General features: G+C 43.0%; 1 protein-coding gene across 1 annotated transcript in view; it reads left to right on the forward strand.

The window, feature by feature from the left end:
• Positions 1-3,164: 3,164 nt before the first annotated feature.
• LOC307244357 (polyprenol dehydrogenase-like) overlaps positions 3,165-19,159 on the forward strand; it is a gene marked incomplete at its 3' end in the record, with an annotated part of 72,720 nt that continues 56,725 nt past the window's right edge. The window contains exons 1-2 of the mRNA XM_080019506.1: positions 3,165-3,262; positions 18,805-18,868. Coding sequence (XP_079875632.1) covers positions 18,829-18,868 — 40 coding nt within the window. The 5' untranslated portion in view covers positions 3,165-3,262; positions 18,805-18,828. The remainder of the gene's footprint in view (positions 3,263-18,804; positions 18,869-19,159) is intronic.

Below are 19,159 nucleotides of genomic sequence, written 5' to 3' on the forward strand. Positions count from 1 at the left end.
ACTGGATCTCAGATCAGTGGGTCAAGTGCCTGCACGGTTGACAAAAACAGAAGCCACAGCCAGAGAATGCGTCGTGTCACCACACGTACAGAGCCACAAACTATCATTAACTCAGAACAAGATGCCCCTCCGAGGGCCTGCTTAGTGCAGGTCTCCAGCTTCGAGCCGATGGGGAGTGACTGGTTGTCGGACTGGTCATCTCCGATAAAAAGAAAATGACGTTAAACCAAGACTGCGTGTTCATAAATTTTAAATAATCATAATAATACCCGCTATTAAACACGGCGTCGACCCAGAAACACCCAATTTACCAAACCTAGCAGAAGAGCTAACGTTAGCTAGCGCTCGTAGCCTCCTCGGCCATTCGTGTCTATAGCGCTGTAGCTGGCTAGTTAGCTTGCTAGTTGGCCGCGGCTCGCTAACCCCAGCGCTCAAACGCAGCCGACTGACGAATGCCGAGCGCGACGATTTGCTTTTCGCCGGACGGAGAACACAAAGCTACCTCACCCCGGTGTGGGTCTCAGTCGTTAGATTCGTTTAGTTGTCATTGTGTTCGTGACGCTGATGTGAAACGATGCTGTGAGAAATATCCAGAGACAACATCACGTATCGGAAGACAGCGGGGGTCTGTTTGTCGCCATCTAGTAGTCAGTGCTGGCTGTGCACACGACGCGCTGTGGACCTCCGCTAGGTTCTGCAGGGTTGTTTTTTGGTTGTTTTTTGGTTGTTTTTTGGTTGTTTTTTGTTTTATTTATGAGGATGTCTTGATCAAATTGATATGATTGAGGCGACAGTCTCCTAACAGTGATCCACACAGCCCAGTCTACCTTTCTAGCCGTGTTACCGCGACGCAAACGATGGTCTTTGAGTGTAGGCAAGGACATTTATATCGAACAGTTCATACTGCGTGAGGGTTAGGTGTAGGCCCATTCGAAGTACGAGGGAAACGACGAATAAATGCATGGAAACAAATATATAAAGCTAATAATAATAATAATAATAATAATAATATAAAGTTACAGAGCGAACAGGTTGAAGTACAATTTAAAACAGGCGGCGGGTGCACCAATTTCAGATTACCAGGCCTCCTTCTGTGGACTGAACGCCCTCACAGAGTTCAAAACTGTTGTAAACGTGTAAAAGTGTCGACCAAGGTCCAGGAATCGTGATGGACGCAAGTCCAGAACGTCATTGGCCAAAAAGGTCGCCGGTCATCTGGTAAAATCTACGTGGATTATGTTCCACATCGAATGGAGTCGTTTTAATTATACATTTATTGAAACTACTTCCAAAACTGTGATTGCGGCCTATAGATTGCAACATTCCCTTGAATATTTGATAAATAATAAAATAAAAGGTGACCACTTTTTTATTTTATTATACATTTTGAAGTATTATTATTATTATTATTATTATTATTATTATTATTATTGGGTTATCTCCCAAATAGGAGCCTTTCTGTGTGGAGTTTGCATGTTCTCCCCGTGCTCACATGGGGTTTCCTCCACCTCATGTCAGTAAGGACCCCCACCAAAAACATGCCCCCATCATTGTCTGACCAGCGATGGACACTTATCACCTGGTCCCCGGGCGCGTCCACGTACGCTGCCCACTGCTCCTGGCTGTGGCCCCGGAGGAAGGACAAGCCAGGATGGGTCAAAAGCAGAGGAGCCATTTCACCGGCCACCATCAAAAAGCATGTGCATGTGTGTGTGTGTGTGTGTGCAAGCATGTGTTATAGTGTGGTGTGTTGCGTGATGAATAAAGACTGTTTCTTCTTTCTTCTTCTTTCTATTATTATAAGTAGTAGTAGTAGTAGTAGTAGTATTAGTAGTAGTAGTAGTAGTAGTATCATCATTGTTACCATTATTATCATTATTATCACTATTATCATTATTATTATAAAAGGGTTGCCAAGTTAACATGCCAAAGCCAACAGAAGACATTATCGCATTGGTTTGGCGTATACGCCTGCTTTGCATGCAAAACATGCGCACGGCTTCCAGCTGCGGTTTTGTGACCACGAGATCCCTGCATGTGCTGTGGAACAAAACGCGACGCTGCGGCTGATGACGGAGGAGCTTTCACGTCGAGAGGAACCTCCGCACACGTGCGCTCCACAGACGACGGAGTTGTGAGGCGCGCTCCGTGGTGTGTGGAATACTAAGCAACCTGTTTCCTCCTCCAAGCCCAGCGCAGCGCCGGCGCGCAACAACTTTGAGAAATCCACGATTATAGATTGACATGTGGACGGATAGACGGACGGATAGATAGATAGATAGATAGATAGATAGATAGATAGATAGATAGATAGATAGATAGATAGATAGATAGATAGATAGATAGATAGATAGATAGATAGATAGATAGATAGATAGATAGATAGATAGATAGATAGATAGATAGATAGATAGATAGATAGATAGACAGACAGACAGACAGACAGATAGATAGATAGATAGATAGATAGATAGATAGATAGATAGATAGATAGATAGATAGACAGACAGACAGATAGATAGATAGATAGATAGATAGATAGATAGATAGATAGATAGATAGATAGATAGATAGATAGATAGATAGATAGATAGATAGATAGATAGATAGACAGACAGACAGACAGACAGACAGATAGATAGATAGATAGATAGATAGATAGATAGATAGATAGACAGATAGATAGATCAGCGGCAGAGAGCTAGTCCCCCCCCTTGAATTGAAATTGAATCGTGCTCCCACCGTGGAATTCTGCCGATTCTGGATCAGGGAAGCCCCCTCCCACCCACCCTCCTCACGCCTTTTGCGCTCGTTTACGACCTGATCTGAGAGACAGAGGGAGAGAGAGAGAGAGAGAGAGAGCGAGCGTGTATTTTTCTCAATGCGTCTCCGCTCGGACACCGAAGCTCCGGGCTCCGTCCTCGACAGTCGCCACCGGAGCGGAGAGGACGCGGACGCGGAGCGGACAGCTCGCTGAGCCCCCCCCTCCCTCCCTCCCCTCCACGCCGCTCCGCCGGCTCCCCGCTCGTGAGATGCAGTCGTTCATCTCTCCGGTGACCAAGGCTATCCTCGTGGCGCTCTTCATCTTCGCCATCCTCCTCATCCTCTACGTGATCCTCTGGTACATCTGCCGGGACGTGGACTGCGATCACGGTATTTGATGCCGGCGGAATAATCGAGGCACCCCGAGGAGGCACCCCGAAGAGGCATCCCGAGGAGGCACCCCGAGGGACCCGGCGCGTCAGTGCCCGGGGTCGATTCCGTAAGTCCGCCGTGCTTTAAATCTTTCCCTGTTGCTTTTTTAAACTCTTGGTCGCAGACCGCGCTGGTGCTCATGTGTGAATCTTCTCTTGCACCCCGACTCAATTTGTCAAATGCAATCATTCGTTGTCCCGCGTAAAACCCGCAGCCACTGGTGTTCCATCTACACACGGAAATAAAAAGTAAACAACATTTGTATTTATTGTTATTATTATAATTATAATCATTATTATTATTATTATTATTATTATTATTATTATTAATAAACAATGTCATTATTATTTTCTTATTAATGTATTCGTTTATTTGTTTATTTATTTACTCCGGTGTCATTAGCCTGGACCCTCAGAGGTGATCTTATTTGTGCAGTTGGTTCCGCAGACTCGGGATCGATCCAATGACATGACATTGCGCAAAACAACGGGATGCCCTCTAAGGTCAACACCGTGTGTGTGTGTGTGTGTGTGTGTGTGTGTGTGTGTGTGCTTGTGTGGGGGGGGGGGGGGGGGCACCGAAAGATGCGATGCCTACTATTTGCTTTGACCGCCTGACATCTCCATCACTCTCCAGCTCTCTCACCCTCTCTCTCACCCTCTCTCTCCCTCTCTCTCTCTCTTTCTCTATCAGTAACTGCAGCATCAGTTCATACATTGTCTCGTGAGGATGCTCCGTCATTTGGCATTTACACCCAAACAGGATTATCCCCAATCGCCAACCCCACACCCCCTTTGTGCGCTATTCCCGCGAGTCAGGTTCGAGTCACTCCTTATATAAAGAATAAAAAAAAACCCGCTTAATGCCTTTACGCATAGCATGCGCATCCACTTTCCCCAGTGGAATTCTGCGCTTTTCTTTTATCCCCCTGCGCCCGATTTCTCCCAAATCCCAGTCGACGTTTTATCTGTGTCCACACAACTTCCACCACACATAACACACACGCAGTGGTCGTGGTCTGTCCGTTTAAAAACAATAAACCCCGCAAACGTGTCGTGCGCGTCGACCTGAACGCAGCCGCGGTCACAAAGTCGTTACACGCGCGTATACGCGTTGCAATGCACGCGTGATACCGGTTCTGTCGTTTGACTGAATGGTTGGAAAGTGGAAATCGTTGCTGCACAAACCCCCCAGTGGAGCCCAAATTATCCACAAACAAAAAAAAAAGAAAAACTGCACCGCGCGGATCCTGAAGGGCGCGCCAAGGACTTCACAACGCACCACCACGCCTGTTCTTATTTTTAACCATACCTTCTCAGCTTGTCACAGGACATTTTTACTATTGTCATTATCATTATTATTATCATCATCATTATTATTATTATTATTATTATTATTATTATTATGAATTATTTACTATTATGACATTTTGAGACAGAAGTGGAAGACATGAGGCATCTTAAAGGACATGGAGTGGGGGGGGTGGGGGGGTCTCACTTTGACCTCCCTACAAAACGACTGTTGTCAGTCATAAATGTAATTACACCTTCTGCCACTCACTCCCTCAGCATTCACTCACTCAAACGGCCAAGCACGCACACACAGACGAACGACAAATCAGAAGTCTCTCTCTTTCTGCCCGGCAGGCACATTGAATTGTCAGGGCACCCTCTAACGCTCTTTCTGATGGAATCTCAACGACACCCACTAGCTGGAGGAAGAGGGGCCGGGGGCGTGGAGGGGGTGGGGGGCGCCCACTGGGTGAGGATGAAAGCCTACTGGCTTTGTGGGGACATCCTCACTCCAAAACGACAACAGCCGCGGACTCTTGTCTGCGACTGTCTGTTTAAATCGGTGCCCTGAATTGCGCCTGTCATCGTGCGTGGGTGCGTGCGTGGGATGCGTGAATGAGTGTGTAAAGGTGATAAGGAAGAGAACAAATCTCTGTGAATGTGAACATATGTTTATTCATGTGACGGTAAAAAGGAATAGCGCTATTTACGTGTGTGTGCGTGTGCGTGTGTGTGTTGAGCAGCTGCGTGGGAGGGGGTTAAACTCTGCGACTTGCTCCAATGACGGATGAAGGAAAAAATGTGGAGCAGAGAAGGCTCAGCGGGACTCGGCGTTCGAGAGTGTGTGTGTGTGTGTGTGTGTGTGTGTGTGCGTGTGTGTGTGCGTGTGTGTGTGTGTGTGTGTGTGTGTGTGTGTGTGTGTGTGTGACAGAGAAAGAGAGTCTGCCCTGTTTTGGAAACCTATTGAAAGTGACTCAAATTTATGAAAAATTTAAACTTTTTTAAATCAAGTTTTAAAACTGTGTGTGTTGCGTGTGTCTGCGTGTGCTTGTGTGTGTGTGTGTGTGTGTGTGTGTGTGAGATACTGTAACCAGCCTATTGTAACACATAGGATCAAAATCTCCAAGGTGTTCGATACTTATTCCTCTGATCCTGGGTCCTTTTGATATCTGAGAATCAACTGTCCTATACGTGATAAATCAATCCTGTAATATTATTATGAAATTAACATATTTCTGGGGAAATCGTTTGAATGATACAACCTAAAATACCCTACAAATATTAGATTTTAATTTGCAAGCTAAAGTTTTAATCCTGATAACGTTTTTTATATTAATGCTTCTCACAGCAAAACAATCACTGTAGTTAAACTTAGTTAAACTATAGTTACTATAGTTTAACTATAGTTAAACTGTAGTTCAACTATAGTTAAATATAATAAACACCATTATTTTATTTACAAGATGTTTTTTCACTGTCATCTCCCTTTGATTTGCTTTTATTGCTACTATGTGATGGCCTTCTATTAATGTAAAGCACTTTGGGTTACATGGATGAAAGGGGCTATACAAATAAAGTTTATTATCATGATTATTATAATAATAATAATAATAATAATAATAATAATAATAATAATAATAATAATAATAATAATTATTATTATTATTATTATTATTATTATTATTATTATTATATTATAATTATAGACAGGTGTGGAGTTTTGGTTGTAAATCACATGGAACAATAAAAATCTTCTTGCATTGGTGTCCCAGAGACAAAATCAATCAAATGCGGTCTGTCCCCTATCATGGATTGAGGGTACAAACACTGAGAATCACTGCTTTATATAATCAATGTAGTTCAACGTGTGATAAACATGTTTTTTTTTTATTCAGAATCAGGTGTATATTTGATTATATTATACCTTATATACCTGTATGTACGTAGTGAAATTCTCTATAATAATGACGTTTCTTAATATACGTAGGCCTAACCCCTCCAGGCACATTTGATCATCTCGATGGATCCTGGCCAAATACAGACATTTTATCCTAAATGATGCATAAGCAAAGTGTTAATTTTGAAAGACGAGCAGGTGTAATAAAAAACAAAACCTTCCCTTATGTGCTTTTTTCCTTAGATGCCTTGCAGTGAAGGCATCTAAGGTTTTTAGTTTTTTTTTTATCTTGTTCACCTATATGCGTGTGTGCTCAATGATATATATATATATATATATATATATATATATATTTATATATATATATATATATATATATAAACCTGATCTATAACCAGTTTTACACAAATGCAGAACTTCCGGTATCTTGACCTGTTTTGCCCTTAAACTCAATGATTACACAGAGTGTGTTCAGCCTTTTAGAATTTAAAGCATTTCTATGAATGAAACAACTTCTGTGTGGACGTCTCAGGAGTGGTTACTTGGAGGGTGAACTGTTTTATTTTAATTTTTTTAAATTAATTTTTTATTTTTTTATTTTTATTTTAGACAAAGTGTGTGTTCACCATTCACCGCCTTATGTGTGTCTCTTTTCCTCTGCCTATTTTAACACACACACACACACACACACACACACACACACACACACACACACACACACACACACACACACACACACACACACACACACACACACGCACACACCTCAAAGCCATAAAAATAGATTGTGAGTGACTCAGCCGTTATGTAAAGTCCATCTCTGATAGGGCGGCCTGGGGGCTGTTTATGTCAGTTTAGCTTGACGGCACTGGGGCTGAGGTGACGCGTGTCTGCCGTGTCCGAGAGAGGGCCCCTCGTGCAAGAAGGAGACACACATACACACATACACACACACACACACACACACACACACACACACACACACACACACACACACACACACACACACACACACACACACACACACACACACACACACACATACACACACAATACTAGAAAGTGTGCCAGCTGTGTCTGAACCTCACTTGACTTCTCGCTCATTCTCTTCTTCCTTCGTCACTCTTCAAACTTTGCATTCTCCACCGCACTTCCCTACAATGCAGGATGCAGGATGGTAAATTTCATGGGCGCCTCTGGCCAAAACAGTTGACATTATTAGCATGCACATCAGCGCTCGATATGAGACACTCACATACACACTTATACACACGCAAGCTCATTCTAAACCGCTGGCTTTAGACATGTCAGTTGATGTTACATGGAACATGGAAACTCTCTCTCTCTCTCTCTCTCTCTCTCTCTCTCGCTCTCTCTCTCTCTATAAAAAAAAATTCCCCAAAGAACAGAAAGCGACTCTCGATCTGTGTTGCAATGTTGAACATTCCCGAACAGCTACATGCCGACAACAAATTAGTTTGAACCCTTTTCAAAATGAACCACAAACGCCCCCCTCCCAATTCCCTCTTCCTGCTCCAGGCTGGATCCTGCTCCTCCGGCTGCAACGGCCACACGAGACGTTAGTGTGGCCGTTTGGTTGCATATTTATACAGATTTTGTGTATGACGTCGTTATTTGTCAACTGGGGGGCGGTGTCGCATTTAGTGAACCACAATGTACATATAACTAAATAGAAGAAAAGAAAGAAAGAAAGAAATCCGTTTATTTTTTATTTTTTTTATTTTCCAAACATTATTTGAAAACTTTTGACACCAAAAATATGGATATGTGAATAAAAATCTGAGAGATTTCTGTTAAAACTCTCAAGTTGCTGTAGCTTGGACCAGTTAAAATGGATTGGGTCTCCGTCACATAACTGGGAGCGTGGCTAAAAAGAAATCAGACAGATTGGGTCGGCAGATTTATTGTCAAAACACATTAATTTGGGGGGGGCTTGTGGAAATACCAACCTCCCACTTATCTAAGGGTGCCCACACACTACATAACTTTCAACATCCTGACATCGCTGGGGTGTTCACACCACACAATCTTTTTTCTCAATTTTTTTCGTTTTGGGGATGTAGCAGTGTTGAAGCTACACGATATGTCCCGGACGGGGGTGTTCACAAGCATGATTCATTGAAAATGCCTGATATTCCTTTATTTCGATATACATTCCCTTGCCCCGTTTCTTGTGCTCTCATTGGCTGTAGCTCTTCGCTGCTCTCATTGGTCATATTGGACTCCCCGACAGCCCCAGTCTGCCAGCAAGGGTTCGGTGAGCTACCCGATCGCGTCTTTGAACAGTTCACACATAGCAATTGCCAATTTGACTGTGATCTGGGGCTTTGGTCGCCGATCTCCGAAAAACTGTCTGCCAGCGGAAAAATCACGTAGTCTGAACTCGGCATAGTGGCTCTGGTTTTGCCCAGCGATGGTGCATTCATGTGTGCATATGCGCGTTTGGGGCTTTTTCTGTTGGGTCATGTTCGAGTTTGTGGTCGGGGGAAATTAGATCAGACAGCTGACAGAATATTGTCTGGCTGTGAGCGGGACTACGACATATGTGTGTGCGTGTGTGTGCACACGTGTGTGTGCAATGTCTAGATGCCTGCATTAATGTGCAAACACTCCAGCATTATTCCCTGGGATAGACGAAACAGCTCCATGCCACAGAGGCAGAACACGTACTGCCTTCCTCCAGGACTGTGAGGCTCTGTCTGACAGCTCATCCTCTTGCGTGTCTATGTGTGTGTGTGTTAGTGTGTGTGTTTAGGCCTATCCGTCTAACTATGGAAGCACGGAGATGCTGAAAGAGGGAAATGGAAGATTCTTACCTCATTACTGTCACAGCGACAGGTAATAGATGCAGACCCAACCCGGTATCACGCTTTTCGGTGCTCATAGTCACAAAAATGAATCTATTGAATTGTGTCCTGGAACATGATTGTCCGACTTGTTTCGTGCTACACAGAACTAAATTTAAACCCATGCAATTCTATTGGGAGCATTTGGGGTGAACCCTGTAGAGCACCCTCTAGTTATTTATATGTCAAATTTAACTGTATATAAACAAATGCAACAAAGGGTAAATGTGATGTATTATGGATAGTCTCTCAGATTTTTGCCCCAGGCCTCCTCAAAAACTAAAACGAACTACGTCCCTTATGACAAAAGTGCTACCGTGGGGAGGTGGGGGGTGGGGCGTGGATGTATTCAAATCCAAATGCATGGTGTGACAGTTTTGTCTACCACAGGCCACCCAAGTGTAGTTTTCAGGGACCTCCGGCACAGAGACACAGACGACGGGGGTTGTAGACACACCAGTTTATTGTAGAGAGTGGGCTAGTTGGAATTAGCCCAGGAGCAGATGGAGAAGTATCATGACAGGGCTCCTCTCGAGAGTGTGTGTGTGGGGATGGGGGTTTTAATGTTGCTCGTTAGACCAACCAATGAGCAACAGGTATGGAGCCACTCTGATCATGGGCCCCAATTACCTAGACCCAGGACAGGTGTGGCTGCTCAAGCCACACCATGCCGACACCACACATTGGTTTAAATTTTGTCTGTCGAGCATGAAAAAAAAGCAGGATACTGGTTTTGCTTTTTTTTTCGTGCTCATAGTCATGAAAATGAATCCATTGAAAGGAATATATAATTCAAGGCTGGGCAAGAATAGCCATACAATTTAACTGTATATAAATGTCAGCATTTATTGATGATATGCTGTACGTATAGCTTGCATGCATGCCTTGCTGAAAATCGGAATGTACCCATCAGCCAGTGTGGTAAGCATTTCCACGGTAACAGCGTGTTCCACCAATCAGAGACATCGCTGTTACACTTTATGATTGTGGGTAGTGCAGCACTTCTCCCTGACATCCCAAATAAAACATGTTTTTCTGAAAACAACGTTGATATTATACAGACTTGTGGCTTCTACAGGAGCAAAAACAAATTATTATATACATTGCGTAATATTTATGCAATTATTTATAAACCTTTCAAACCCCAACCCGAACTCTAACGATAGCCAACGACAAAAAATACAATTCTGCACCATTTTGTTATGCATCCTGATGCAATGGCATCATGGGTAAGGTAATTATATTGTTATAAACCTAAAACTGAAAATAAGGTATGGGGGAAAAAACGATACATTTTGGCAGCTCTTTTAAATACTGAGATATAGGACTTCAAAGTTGACCCCTGGCCAGGGTTCAAAGGTCAATATCTCAGTTCACTGTCCAATGAAACCTCTCAAACTTACATATGTTAACCTACTAACCTACTGAGACCGTTTAAAAAAATGTGTTTGGTTTTGTTCTACGACAAAGTAAAAAAAATAAAAGTCCAACTATGCCATTGAAGTGGCATGAGACCATTCACAATCGGGATTGAATAAAACCAGATATTTTTTTTACTTTCGTGGAAGAAAACCAAACACATATTTGGAAAAGTTCATAAATGTAAGGTATGTATGTATGTATATATGTGTGTATGTATATATGTATATATATGTTGAGAGATTTCAGTGGACCCTAACTGAGATATTTCCCAGTATTCTACTTTATTTTCGTGCTAGACAGAACAGAATTTAAACCCATGCATTTTCAATTTAAATACATCCATGCCCCTCCCCCACACCACACACACACACACACACACACACACACACACACACACACACACACACACACACACACACACACACACACACACACCTGCGGTGGCGTACTTTCTCATCAGGCACGGGGTTAGTTTTAGTTTTTGAGGAGGTCTGGGGCTAAAAGTATCCACGCATTTACCCCTTGTTGCATTTGTTTATATACAGTTAAATTTGATGTATAAATAAGTAGTGGGTGCGCTGCACGCATCTGTGCCCTCCCCCCCGTTCTTCAGTCCACCATGAAAGAAAATCAGAGAAATGCTCCCACAACAATCTACAATCGTACTCCTGGACACAATTCAATAGATTCATTTTCGTGACTATGAGCATGAAAAAGACCGATACCAGGTTGGCAGACTGCACATGAGGACAGAAGCATAAATGCACACACACAACACACACACACACACACACACACACACACACACACACACACACACACACACACACACACACACACGCACACACAAACACAAACACACACTGAAGCCGTTAAATCCCTAAAACAGGCGTGTGTTGGGCTGTGCTGTGCCGTGCCGAGCGCTCGTCGTTTCAGCCCTGTACGGAGTTACGGTAATGACAGATTTAATTGGAGTGAGTAAGTGCCCCTCCCGCCGCTGAGTTTCCCTCATCTGCTAATGGAAAAGCGTCGGCTCCCCAAAGATGGCAATGAAAGAGGGTGTCGGTTCATATTTGATGAACGTACAGACGGGATGCACGCACGCACGCACACACGCACGCAAGCATATGGCTGCACACGCGACAAATGCTCGCCTATAAAAAAAATAAAAGAAAACCCTGAAACATCTTGAACAGCGAGGTACAAGCACAAACACACTTTTGCTTAAAAAAAAGGTATTTCTCAAGAAGTCCCCCCCCACACACGCACACACACATACACACACACACCTAATTAGAGGCTGGGCATGGCGTTGGGTTCTGGCTGAATCTCAGGGCTTTAGAGTCCATCCCTGACAGCCCTGCGTCTCAGATGGAGGCAGCTTCAGAGAGAAAGTCTTTCTTGCGGCATCTGGACAGGCACCTCAAACGGAAAAAGGGGGAGAAAAAAAACATCCCTCACAAGCTGTCGCAATTTAAAGCCCGAATTGTCCATCCACGCCTCGAGAAAATCCCTCTTTCTCAAACACTCACTGTACATACACACTCAGACACACAATGCGCTCTCGACCACAAATGGATCAATAGTTAAGAAATACCACTGGTTGAAGATTTTGGTGGCAACTTGGAGCCGTTTCTCACAGAGAAATGCCCTTACTTGAAAAAATAATTGGTGTATCGACTCAATTCATTCACAAACACACACACACACACGTGCATGCACACTTAAAAATACTTCTGTGGAGCTATTGTCAGCCTGGATTTGGGATTTAGAGGAGAGGGTAGGCTTTGCAGCAAGTCAGTGGCTGTCATATAAGAGAGTGGTTGACTGCTGATTGGAGCTATTTTGATGCTGTTCACATGCTGTTTACATCAGACACCCTCCTGTCATGCTCAGTTCGCAGTGTGCGCGCATGGACGGATGTGTGTGTGTGTGTGTGTGTGTGTGTGTGTGTGTGTGTTTATGAAAGGGAGAGTGACTCGCTTCCTGATGCCCCATCATCCCAAATAAACCCACAGTCATGCGTGAGATGTGATTGCCTCTAAACAATAACGCTCTGGCCCTGGCTGACTGACCCCTGACCTGTCAGGCTGGCATGGAACAAAAGCACACATGCATGAAATATTAGCATTTGTATTTTCTAGAACGCAAAGCGGGGGCGCTTCGTTTTCGGAGGCCACACGGTGCGTTCCGTGACGCAATCCCACAATCTTGGTTCCTGCTCATGCAGCCTTATGAATGCACCCAGACCTTGGTAACAGGGTGTCGCCGTTCCCACTTTGGCTTGAATGGAAAGGATATGTAGGTTTTGCCACTTTTCGACCCAGGCCATTTTCTAACAGGAGATTTCTCGCTTTTTTAAGGCTCGAGTGAGAAGCGGCAGCAGAGTGGTTTCTCACAAACTACATTTCTTAACAATCGGAGCCAATATTTGAATAAATCCTTTTATAAACAATCCGGGGATTGAGAAGTTTTTCGTGCCACACGAATAGCGTTCACAGAAATGGTTGTTATTTGAAGAGACTTGTGGGACATCTGGTGGGCATCTGAGTGACTTAGTGACTCGCTATGTTTAGTAATAAGCATGTAGCATTGTTTTAGGATTACGTGACTCAGCTCAAAGGGTGCTGTAGTTGTTAACGTGATAAAAAGACAACATAAATTCACCCTGCCGGCAAAGTCTGAATTAGGGCTTTAGGCTCCTTTTCAGTGAACCTTTGTGCCCTGTGTGTTAATATTGGCTACGTACAAAATTATACTTTTGTTATTTAAGGCAAGTGCAGGTGGGCAACTTCCTCAGCCAGAAACAACGGTGGGTACATTTAGTAAATTAATTTCAATACATATTGTCCTCAAAGAGGGAATTGGCGTCCATAGAAGGATACATCAGCACAAAACTGCACTCATACATACAAACTGACAAATCTCACTTTATCAGACATCACACAATACCACAGTAATATATACAAACCAACACAAACGCCACAGAGTAGATACAATGTTGACATTTGGAGAAATAAAGATTTGCTGTTTAGATTTACAAGTATAATATTTTTCTGGGTTGGTTTTGATACATCGGGCAACGTTTCACAAATACATACATACATACATACATAGACAGATAGATGGATAGATACTTTATTCATCCCGAGGGGAAATTGCAATCCCAGCAGCTCACATCAACACTATAGCAAAAAAAAAGAATAATAAAATGGAAAATTTGGAAAAATATACAATAAACGGTTAACTGTACCTAATCATTTTATATATACATCTTGCGATGCACCTTGACACATCATCAGTGTTGTAGCCTGTGTCCATTAGGTGTTTCGGGTCTTGCAACAGACACCCTCGCCCATGCGACCCAGCCGGGATTGATCAAGGCCCGGTCAACTCAGGTGAGACTCAGCGACCTCGACGGCCTCTGCTGCCTTCCACTTCCGACCTGGATACCGGCCTGGGAGACCTTTGGGTCGCTCAACTGCCGGTATTGCAGGAGCTCCCTTGTACGGGTCACCCTGAACTCTTCATTCAGGCTGCTGATGGGGAGCTTCAGTATGTTGTTCTTCCCGTACAAGGCGATGTTGCTCAGGCTTCGAGGAACACCCAACCACTTCCTTAGGAACCTCCTGACTCTCCTCTCGAATCCCTCAACGGTGGAGATTGGGACTTCGTAGACCAAGGGGGGCCAGAGGATCCATGGAAGGATGCCATGCTGGTATATCCTGGAGGACCTGACTTGTCCACTGCCACCAACCACGCTTCAAGTTCTTGATTGGTCGCTCGGATGGTTGCTCATGCGAGTCCAATTGATCAGTTCGTCCAGACCCTTCAGAATCCCCCTGCTCCCCAGGACACATGTAGTTGACACGGTTAGGTCATCCATGAAGGCCCTGATGGGAGGTTGTCGGACACCGGTCTTGGTGAGTGGTCCTCAAACTGAAACTGGTGTAGTAGTCCAGTATGAGGTCTCTGAACTTGCCTGGGACGGAGTGCCGGTTAAGAGCCACCTGAACCAGCTTGTGGGGTATCGAGCCATAGGCGTTTGTGAGGTCCAACCACTGTACCGTAAGGTCCCCCTTGTTCTCCCAGGCTTCCCGGATCAGCTGGGTAACCACTCCTGTGTGCTCCAGACATCCCGGCACCTTTAGGATCCTGCCTTTCTGAACCAAGGTGTCGATCTATGAATTCCCCAGGAGGAAGTCTGTCAGGCGCCTTGACACAATGCTGAAGAATATCTTCCCTTCAACACTGAGCAGCGAGATGGTTCTGAACTGGTCGATGTTCTCTGACTTCTCCTCCTTCAGAATCCACACCCCTTCCGCACACCTCCACTGATAGGCAATCCTGCCCCTCCTCCAGATCACCTTCAGGATCCTCCAGAGCCTGTGGAGTAGCCTAGGGCAGTTCTTGTACATCTTATCCCCAGGACCCACTCGGTCCTGGGGATGAGCCAGCTCGTGCCTTTTTGACCACCTCCTGGATCTCCTTCAAGGTGGGCTAGTTCAGGGTTGATGCAGGAGGATTAATCAAGGACTTGCTTTGGCCCAGATCTTGCTCCCTGGTTGCATCACTAAAGGTGTCTCTGAGGTAGCTGTCCATCTCAGATTTGGAGGAGGTGAGCTGCCCACTGCGCTTCTGCCCCAGCAGCTGTTTAGTAATGCTAAAGGGGCTAGCTAGAAAGGCAGCCCGCTTCCTGGCCTTCTCCTTCCTTCGCCCCTGATGCCACTCTAGTCAAGGTAGTGAGTTTGTTGCGGAGGGTGTGGCGCAGTTCTGAGAGAGTGCCCCTCTCCTTCTCACTCGCTTCCTTGTACTGCCGCCTCACGGTCTTCACCTCCTTCCTGAGCTGGAGGATCTTGGTCACTATGTTGCTCATGGTGTATGGTGCCTTTGCTGCTTTCTTTTCCTCCAGTCCGAATCTCTCCACTGCTAAAGAGACAATGATGGTGGTCATTGATTGGAGGCGCCGGTCAGCTTCCCCCTTGGCTGTTGCTCCTAAGATGGAATCAGCATCTTCTTCAAACTGGAGCCACTCCTTCTCCTTGCTAGCTTGGGGCCACTTGACCCAACGATGTTCTGAAATGCTTGGGGCTGAGGCTTGTGTCGCCTGGATTTAATTAAAAGAAAATCTGCCAAAACACACTTAACCTTATTAAAATCGACAGACCTAACCTTATTGTTTTTATAACCTTATTTAGAAGAACTATAAAAAATGAAAAAGGCATGAAAAATAAATGAAATATATGGTCCTATACAATGACATATGAAATAAACAGTGAAGAAGAAAGATGAATGTATAATATGTATTGATAATAATTAATAACCGAATTATGAAAAAAATCCATTCTTTTGTAATGGGTATATATATATATATATACTATATACTGTATACTCTATATTTATATATATATATATAGTTAGATATGTATATATGTATATTTATAATTAGATATATAAATATACAGTAGTTACCCAGCACAATCCAGTCACTGTGACACGACTCAGCCTGAGAAAGTAGAGGTTTGCCGAATGAGACACTGAATTTTACTAATCTGGGCAACATCTCTCAGTCTGGTCCATCCAACAGCATTGTAGATCCTTAGAGAAACAGGGCATTGGGGAGGGCTGGAGGTTGGTATAGGCATAATGATTGTCCGGTGCAATGCGTGACAGAGCGAGGACCAGTGGCTTGTGTTTGGAGGTGGAAAAATGGTTTCATACCATCACTGTTCATGGAAGTGGGGGGCCACAGTGGAAGTGCACAGCTGTGGTATGTATGCCAAGACCCAAGGTACTCACTATTCAAGCAGTTTCATCAGACTCTCGCTACACTAGCAGTCAACAGAAAGACTGGCACGGCCTCATACACAGAACTTCTTCACAGTTACATTTGTTTGTCATTCTAGGCACATTCTCGGTAGCAACTACATCCGTATAATGCACACATGCATTTTGATTTGACCAAATTCAGACAAGGAAAATAAAATGAGGACTGCCACTATGCTGGTGGAAATATAAGTACATACAAGTACACTTTACAATATAAACTGATTGCGCATTTCACAAACGAGGCCAGTTGAGATTTGGACCAAATCCGTTCCAGTCGAGGCGCAAATGATTACTGTTAAAAGAAAGGTCAGTCTGAATCCCACGTTTTCATTTTTTAAAGGGTTTATATCCCTGTAGACCTGAAGATCATTCCACTGAATTTGTGGTGTCCATAAACTTTTGGAACTAAAACTTTAGCCCGATGGCAACATTTGCATGCTTGGTGCCCTCACCCTCTGTTATTCATTACAGTAATGTGAGAACCGGGTCTAAAATATGTTGAGCCATATTGGCCACAGGAGGGAAGAAACAAGACTACCAGTCAGCTAAAGGTGAATTCTCCTTGTGAAAAAGATGAATGCAGCACTTTGTAACTTTTGGTATGCCCCTACAGTTTTGGAGTGCAATTGCATTCTTACACCACTGTGGTAATACTTGGTCTGGTGTCCGAAAATAATTCATGTTTCAATAACCGTGAATGACGTGCCATTCTCCATTTTAAGTCAGTGTACCATCAAAATGATTCTGATGCTGTTATTTTAAGGTCAAATGTAACATAGTGTTGCTTTAAATGAAAAATACCAAAATACAGCCTACAACCTATAGAGCTTCTTTAGAAATAACCATTTTGGAAAAAAGCAAAGATATCTACAAACTTATAACAGCCAAAAAAAACTGATTAAAGTCAAACAGTAGCTTACGAAATCAAACCAAAAGTAAAAACCAAGTTTTTTCAAGGGCATAGTGACTGATTACTGGGATTATTTATGTTTCTATTAGAAGACATGGAGCTTAGTATTGAAGCTCATTTTCGCAAATGTGATGAAAAAAAAAAGATCCTGTATTATAATGAAAAATGTTCTCAAAATAATGACTTAGTATCTCAGAATGATGACTTGGTACAGTGGTACCTCGATTTACGACTGTAATCCGTAAGTCGTATGTTAAAACAGCCGTATGTTGAAGCAATTTTTCCTATATGAATTATGAAATCATGAAGGGTGAAAATAAACAAAATACACAGCACAAACACAGTGAATATGAAAAAAATATCGACAAGCCACGAACTACGTGCTCACACGATGTAGGTCGCCCGCTGACTGACTGCTAACTGGCCGCCGACGCGCCAACTGCAAATTTCCACGGTCGTATTTTGGAGCAGTCGGTCGCAAGGCGATACAAATCCTTGCGACTGTCGCTACTCGTATCTTGGATTAGTCGTAAGTAGATGCAGTCGTAAGTCGAGGTACCACTGTAACTCAGAATGATGAGTTGGTATCTCAACCCAATGACTTAGTATCTCATAACAATTACTTAGTATGTCAAACTCTCAACCATCTATCAAACTATCAAACTGAACAGATCTGCATAAGCAATTATTATATTTTATATATATATATATATATATATATATATATATATATATATATATATAAAATAAAATATAATAATAATTATTATTTTATTATTATGATTAATAATAATAATAATAACAATAACAATAACAATAAAAATATAAATAATAATGATTATATATATATACATATATATATATAAAATAATAATAATAATTATTATTATTATTATTAAGCTATATGTTAAAATCAATCCAAATAGTAAAAGGATTTATTCAAACAAATTACATAAATCTCACTTTAAAAAGTTCTAATTTTTTCTCATTATTTGGGATACTTTTGAGATACTTCATTATTTCGAGAACGTTTCTCAATCAATTGACTTACAGGATCTTTTTTTTTCATCATATTTGCGGAAATGGAACAGGGGAGAAAAGGATAAACAGTTGGCGGTAATGCCCCAATAAGCTGGATGCTAACCGCCGTAAAATTATAGGAATAAGAATAAAAACAAGAATGAGAATAAGAATAAGAATAAGAATAAAAACAAGAATAAGAATGAGAATAAGAAGAAAAGGAAAATGAAAAACAAACGATTTGGTATTGGACCGCGGTCCCCAACGCACGGTCTGGAGTGCGCATGCTCAGTTTGCCTGCGCGTTGGACTCCTCTTCCGCACACAGACGATAATGCTTTTTTGTCCTTCTTGTGTTTTGCCGTCTTTGAAGGTTTACCTGGTCGGTCTGCAGGTGATGCTTGTCCAGCTCTTTAGAAGACCTTTCCGGTTGCCAGGTTGGTTTACTTCACCAGAACGAAATCGTCGAAACGAAACGTCGCTCCGGGCCATATTTGTTTCCTAAATATAAACCGATATAAAAAGTTTGCGAAAGAACTGACGATTTGTCGAACTGGGACGATGCGACTTGCAATTGCGCAGCATTTTCGCACAATCCATACCGCGATGACAATTTCCAAGGCGCCTTTTGTGGGAAGACGAGAGTTAACTCAGATGCTGGGTGAGGTGACTTAGTATTTTTTAATTGAATTATGGGACTTGTGTTATTCATCTAATGCAGACGATTT

The sequence above is a fragment of the Zeus faber genome (genome assembly GCF_960531495.2).
Source record: "Zeus faber genome assembly, chromosome: 18".
Taxonomy (NCBI): domain Eukaryota; kingdom Metazoa; phylum Chordata; class Actinopteri; order Zeiformes; family Zeidae; genus Zeus; species Zeus faber.